This window comes from Triturus cristatus, chromosome 1_1, assembly GCF_964204655.1.
Source record: "Triturus cristatus chromosome 1_1, aTriCri1.1, whole genome shotgun sequence".
NCBI classification, from domain to species: domain Eukaryota; kingdom Metazoa; phylum Chordata; class Amphibia; order Caudata; family Salamandridae; genus Triturus; species Triturus cristatus.
In genome coordinates this window covers 234,599,736-234,607,102 of record NC_140579.1, presented here as the reverse complement: position 1 = coordinate 234,607,102, position 7,367 = coordinate 234,599,736, and the positions used below count along the sequence as shown (strand labels likewise).

Genomic DNA, 7,367 nt, shown 5'->3' with positions numbered 1-7,367 from the left:
TTCCAATTCGTATGACACCTTACTCGACATATGGTATGGCGATATCTGGAAACGGTAGAAGGAAGTTGTTCCGACTACTGCAGACAGGCTCAGCTCATGCCAGAGCACCATCTCACATAAAATCAAGCACTCTGCCTTCAGGATTGTTAAGGCTGGCCCCTCAACCCAACCCAACCCCCACAAATAGGCACATCAGCCCAACCACTTCGAACACTCGACCTCAGGCTACAAACACAGTCAATGCTCGGACTGTAGAATTTCCAACCTGTGACTCTGATAAACAGCATTATCGTATTCACTCCAGAGTACATCTCCAAAGGAAGCACAGATACTCTAAACAGGGCAAATATTTTGCAAGTTCTGCACCACATTCCAGAGCTGGCCCACTATACAACAGACGATTTATTACGAGTACAATTCAAGTCCTCGGCGAAAGAATCAACAATATCCACATGGAAAAACGGTGCCTTGGCCCAAAAGATCTCAGCAGAAATGGCCCAATTCGCCAGCTGGGGTATTCAAATACAGGCGCCTGAACAAAAAAAATACCCATACATATTGACAGAACATTCTAGCACAAAAAGGATGCAACTGCAGGGAAGGTCCACATTAAAAGGCATCTACACAGCTCATCCAACAAACGCATTCCCCAATCTGAGAATACACCGCACCTTTACCCCAAAGAACTCCACAACAGCCCGCAAATCACAGCTGGCCCGCAAGCCTTCCTCGACACAAACGATTGGAGCTGGCTAGCTGCCAACTTGGCAGGGACACACCTTATTCACTCCTAGCACATGGAGTTTAACGAAGACCACACCTGATAAAATAGAAGAAGACAAACCTCTATGGATTATATCCTGGAATGTATTTGGGTTTAAGTCAACTATAAACAACAGTGGTGCACTTAAATTTCTGCAGACTGACAATCCGCTTTGTTTACTGCTTTGTCTACAAAGAAACCTGTACATTGTCAGACCTCTTGAAGTTCGCACAAGACAACCCCTCATTCCGAATAAGGCCCAAATCATACAAAAATATCTCAACACTGGATTATGTGTACATGAGCAACCTGCATAATCAATCAACCTCCCTCTAGAGACAGTACTTCACATACCAATTTGAAAGTCAAAAACTAGGCCTGGCAATCAACTAGTCCCCCGCCACCCTTATCAAACGCAGAGCCTAGGTGCATAACTGAAACTCTGAAGAACATAAGAAGCAATGGGGCTTTGGGCTCGAATGGGCTCCCTGGCCACCTATTTAAAGAGGGCTATGACTTTTGGGCCTCTCTTCTCACACCCTCTCTATCCGTTCTGCAGCCCAAACGCCATAGTCCCTGAAGCCTGGAAGGGCTCGATTCTACAGCCTATACCGAAAAAGGGAGACACCTTGGATTCCCATAAACAACAAAATGATTTTAGTCTTTTGATGATGAGGCCCTAAAAAATATGAACTGATGTCGGTGCCCTGGTTGGAACCTTATGTACTCCGATGTCATCACATTCAAGTCTGTCAGAGACATACTTGCGGCTGCATGACAGTACCTGGTGGTACTGGAAAGCTATTGCTACGGGGAATATTCCAAACTAAGTTAGGCATCTATAGCAGTGGTTCCTATCCTTCCTACTAAGAGGGTCCGTCCACTGTAAAGAAAAATACATACTATGAAGATGAATAATGTATATATATAGAAATAAGCAACATTTAAATGTAAAAACATTCTGTAAACGTGAAGACATTTGACACTGGAAGCTAAAAATTAAGTTGGTATCCTAAGCTTGATTTATTGGAGCAGCGCATGTAAAGTAAAGAGAAAATTATATAGACGATGGTTAGCCTCAATTTAAGCGATGACAAAAAGATAGCAAGCACTAGGAGGAAAAAAAAACAGTAATATGCTAGAGTTTAGAATATGTCTTCGTCTTTGAGAATTAAAAAACAAATTAAAGAAAACTCCAACCTTTCCATTAAAATAATTTTTTTGACTTTTCTATTTCTTATTATGACTTAAATAAAAGAGTTCAATATTTGTTTGGTGTATACTTGTTTCTGTATTTTGTGTGCATTGTTTTGAGATTCAAATCAAAAAGGCCAGGGGTTCCCAGCTTCCAATAATGACTCAGGGAGGGTCTTGGGTTTCCAATAATGACTCGGTGTCCACGAACCTCAAAAGGTTAAAGACCGCTGATTTATAAGTTATTCATAAGCAGAGTTATTTGCGTTAAGAAGTATCAGTCAGAAATCATTTTGAAGGTTGTCCAATTTGTTACTGAAAGCAATGTGTTGGTGTAGTCAATACACTGCAAACACAATGTCAATAGTATGTTGTAAAACATACGATGTAGGCAAAAGGGATATGTGGATTCTGTTTGCAGCATTTATTGTGTTACCATGTCTATCTAAATCCTATTGTGCACTCTATGCATAAAAACAAGAGACAAAATAAAACACGAGGATCTTTTTAGAAATTTACATGGTCCTTTTTAACACATGCTCTTCAGTATGAAAATACAAGGGCGTTTCTATTTCATGTTTATGAGGGGACAATACAACTAAATACACAGACAATGTATGTTTACGGATAGGCCCAGCATTACCAACTATATGTAGAACAGGTCAACTTTGTGGGTCAAATTCAGACCATCAATTCACAATATTTTGTGTGTGCACTCCTTGTTTCTCTAGATTCAATTGGTAAAATCATGCATTTATCACCAAGCGTAGTCCAGGTAAGTGCAATGTCTCGTACTCCCATACTGTGTAAACGTTTGACATGTGTGCTGGTAGTGATCCCACTTGCTAGCTCCCAGAGGCACTTTGCTGCGACCCGCAGGTTTCTGCTGCCTTTACAACATATTCACTGAGTTCGACCAATAGTCGTTATATAAAGAAATTGATTGAGTTTCTTTCAATTCTTTATCCTTGAGTTTTTCATATGAAGTTTCTTTATTCATAATCGTTTACACTTTTAGCACTTGACAATCTTGTCATCATATCCAGACAAACAGCTTTTCTTCATCATACGGTAACTCATACTAAGCAACGCATTTGACCCATCGTCTGCGTGCCTCGTCAACCACTATTAATGTAAACTAGTCCTCGTAATACAACATGTATTCCATCTACATTCTTGTTTCTCCCCTTCATAATGTATCCACCATCATATCTCTGGTGAAGTGTTACTCTATCTGTTATCTACCTGTATGTCCCTTGCTCTCTCGTATGACTGATAGGCAACTTTCTCTTCCATGCTAGCCAGCTCCTGCTTCAAGTTGGTCATTTCATTTTGATGGAGTTCCGTCAGGTCATTCAGCTGCTCCTCCAAAAGTTCATACCTACACCAGAAGGGAGAGATACATGACACATAAGTTTCAAGCAAAATGATGTTCTCTAATAAATTACTTTAAGGGAGAGATGATTATTTACCTGCAACTGCAGCTCTCTAGCAACGTAACAAATGTTACAGAGATTCACATGCTTTGAATCGTCTGTGTCGTTAGTCCCATGGGATTTAAATACAGAGCAATTTTTAAAATAACATTGAAACAGTCACCCACCAACAACCTCTGGTCCTTTTCAGGGGCAGTCAATGAGTGAATTGGCCCCAGGCTCCGGCCTAGGGGTCATCTTAGAATGTAAAAGCACAAGAAAGCACTTAACAACTAAAAACCTTACCACAGAAAGGGTGCGTTGCATGGGAATCTATAAAAGTACATCGATGCTGGAAAATCTAGATACAGCAAAGAAACGTTTTCATGTCCAGGAAAAGATCTTGATAAAAAAAAACAAATGCTTAATATTATTGCTATGACCTATACAACCTGCTTATATAGAGACCTAGAAATGTATTTTTAATCCAGAGACTGGGTACTTGCAACAAAGGTTTCCTATTGGAATGGAAGTATTTTCTCATCCTTGTGTAACTGTGAAGGCAAATCTCAAACCACCAGAAAGCATTTATTCTTCTTGTGCCCACAACAAATAGATATTTGAAGGATGTGCTTAATTCTAGGATAGGGTGGGCAGAAATCTCCGCTCCGCCAGCGGAGTGGATAAAGCCAGCCACCCCCACTCTCCGACCCGCACCCTGCTTCTGAAAGCAGCCAGTCTGGGGAGAGCCTACCAGGGCCCCGGTGGACCCCCTTCCCCAGCGCCCGGACCCTCGGCTGGCTTGCAGGACGGGGGGCTCCCGCACCCCGGGGCCCGCCGGACAGAGCACGAGCCCCGGGCCTGGTCTCTGCTTCCGAACCCTAGCCAGGCCGGGGAGAGCCTCCCCGAGCCCCGGTGGACCCCTGTCCCCAGCACCCGGACTCCCGGCTGGCTTGCAAGACAGATGGCTCCCGCACCCTGGAACGGAGCACAAGCCCCTGGCCCGGTCCCAGCTTCCGAACCCTAGCCAGGCCGGGGAGAGCCTCCCCAGGCCCCGGTGGACCCTCGTCCCCAGCGCCCGGACCCTCGGCTGGCTTGCAGGATGGGGGGCTCCCACACCATGGGATGGAGCACAAGCCCAGGGCCCGGTCACAGAGTCCAAACCCTAGCCAGGCCGGGGAGAGCCTCCCCGGGCCCTGGTGGAACCCCGTCCCCAGCGCCCGGACCCTCGGCTGGCTTGCAGGACGGGGGGCTCCCACACCATGGAATGGAGCAGAAGCCCTGGGCCCGGTCACAGAGTCCAAACCCTAGCCAGGCCGGGGAGAGCCTCCCAGGGCCCTGGTGGACCCCTGTCCCCAGCGCCCGGACCCTCGGCTGGAACCAAGGAAGGTTAAGCCCAGGTCACGTCCTTTCCCCACCGGCCTGCCCGGGGAGCCCGTTTTCCTCAACTCTTATAGATCTCTGGGAAAGGACAAAAGTTGGAGAAAACCCGGCCGGCCAGTAGGCCGGCCATCTAGTCACCCAGCCCGCAGGGCCATCTGGTTACCCGGCCCACAGGGCCATCTGGTCGCCCGGTCCGCAGGTCCATCTGGTCGCCCGGCCTGCAGAGCCATCTGGTCACGCAGCCAGGCAACCAAATGGCCCGGGACGACCCAGCGCCCAGATGCCCTGGGAGGGTGCCGTACCCAGTTGCCCTTGCAGTCCGGCCGAGGGTGGACAGGCGCTCAGAGGCAGCCGCTCGGGAGGCTCATTCCCTGGGGCTGCTGCTGCTCGCCTCAATGCTCGACTTGCCCGGGAGCAGCAGGAAGGGGAAGCCCGGCTGGCCCAGGCCATCTGGTCACCCTGCCGACCCACGAGGGATGGTGGCCCCCGTCCCCGCACCCCGGTGGGGCAGGGACGGGAGGTGGAGGCCCCGGTGCCGGAGGGAACATGGTGGAGGCGGCCTCCTGCAGGCCTTCGTTACCCCCTCTGCATCCCTCCCGCCGGCCCGGCGGCAGAGGGACCCACCCCTGGGTGTGGTTGAGGAGGGTGTCCGCGGGCGCCCACGCATGGAGAGACTGTGAGAAGTTGGCCTGATATATGATGTCACTAGTTCTAGTGTACACCTTGTATCAATCCAACAACCCTTATGGTGATTGGTTGTAAAGTCAACCTTATAGACCAGCTATCCTAGTGGTAGCATGGACAAGAGCAGTCTTAGGCTAAACTCTGTATGGCATGTGAAGCCAGCTGATATACCATTTGCAATCCCTTGAATACCAAATGAAAGGACACCACAACAGATATATTATAAAAATAGAATGTATTGATTCTAGTCTAAATACCCTCAGCACTCTTTATGAGATTCGAGGTAAGTACAACACAGTCTTATTTAAGCATACATAAGTCACACAGGTAAGTAATACAGTTAGGCCCTAGGGGCCACGCAAACCATATACTAAGTAAGTGGTATAAGAACCACTGTCCCGAACACAGGTTAGGCCTAGGCCTAGGGAATCGCTGGGGCTACACTATCCTATCAGTTGCTAGGCAGTGGGAGGCCCACGGGATTCAGGTGCAGAGTGGAAACACTCACGCGTAATGCGTTAAAGTCGATAGAAATAGTAGTATTTAGAAATTAAGAGTTTTAGGACACTTCGGAAGGAACTAGGAGTTAGAGACTTGGAAACTAGACACTAGGATAGTCAATACCCTTGCGAGCACCGGAGTACTCAAGTTACCTAGCCCACGGGCTGCGGGTGCATAGGTGTGAACTTGCGTCGGGTTTCGTCGTCGACTCCTATGGATGCCTGAAGAAAGATGCTGACAGGCAGTCAGTGAAGAGTGTCCGGTGGATTCCAAGGATGGAATCAGGAAGGAGGATACCTGCAAGCAGAGGGGACAGAGTCTAGGTCACCAGCCAGGAGCCGGGAAGGAACCAGGAAGGAACCAGGCGATGTTGTGAAGATGCAGGTGAAGAGGTGAAGCTTGTCGCAGCAGCCACGGGTACCAGGAGGTGTCGAGAATGACCAGAACCAGGAGTCGAGCTGTCCCACGAGGGCTCTTGCTGTCGGCGGCGTCGATGTCGAGTTGGGACACAACAAGCCTTGGCAAGCGCAACCCACGCAGAATGAAGGATTCGCTTCTGTTGCAGACCAGGAAGGTCTGAGGTGCTTCTCTTTCACAGGGAAGCAAGGGCCATTCTGGAGGAGCCAAACCAGCGGTGGAAAGTTACAGGTTCGTCGTCGCAGAGGTCACTAGCCAATGGGCAAGCAACCGGACAGACGCGTCGAGCAGGAAAATGCAGAAGGGACCCACGCAGAACTCGTGGAGTGTGGAGGGCTGATCTTCGGTGCAGATAGTGCTCGGGATTGGGGCTTCTCAATCCCCAGAGCACAACTTCGAGTATGCCTCAGAAGCTGCGCTGGAAGCAAGTAGCCAATTTTCCCAGGTAGCCGGTCCCACGTCTCTCGTCCCCTCCACGGATCTCAGCTTTGCTGTGGATGTGGATCAAGGTCGGAGAAGTCTGGAAGTCAAGGCGCTGGTCGGGCTCTGCAGTCGGTTCCTCGTAGAACTTCGGGCAAAGCAAATGGCAGGTCGCTTGATGGTGCCTGTTTGCACAGGGTGGTCACTCCTTGGCCACAAGGGAGATTCTTCAGTCTTCTTCCGTAGTCGAATGTCGAAGGTCCAGAGTTTCTGTTCAAGTTCAGTTATCAGGATAATCCAAAGTCCTAGGGACTCAGCTCCCACTCTTATACTAATCTGGGGGGCTGGGTTACCTGCTAGGTCCCTCCTATGGGTGGGACCAGGGAGGGGGTGGTTACACCCCCTTCCCTTTGTCCAGTTTCGCACCAGGACTGGGGCTGGAGTGCCCCAGCACCGGTTTGAACTGGACTATGCATGGGACACCTTGTGTGCCCCAGGCAGTGTCTTGTTTCATTCATCCCTCCCTGCCCCAATACACTAAGGCCTGTCTAGGGTGGTGCTAGCACCTCCCAAGGCAGGGAACCTATTGT

The 7,367-nt window shown here is 49.0% G+C and overlaps 1 protein-coding gene across 1 annotated transcript in view; it reads right to left on the bottom strand.

The window, feature by feature from the left end:
- Positions 1–3,014: 3,014 nt before the first annotated feature.
- The window catches only part of LOC146870049 (transmembrane and coiled-coil domains protein 2-like), a 590,085-nt gene continuing 585,732 nt past the window's right edge, over positions 3,015–7,367 (bottom strand). The window contains exon 3 of the mRNA XM_085625961.1: positions 3,015–3,338. Coding sequence (XP_085482087.1) covers positions 3,188–3,338 — 151 coding nt within the window. The 3' untranslated portion in view covers positions 3,015–3,187. The remainder of the gene's footprint in view (positions 3,339–7,367) is intronic.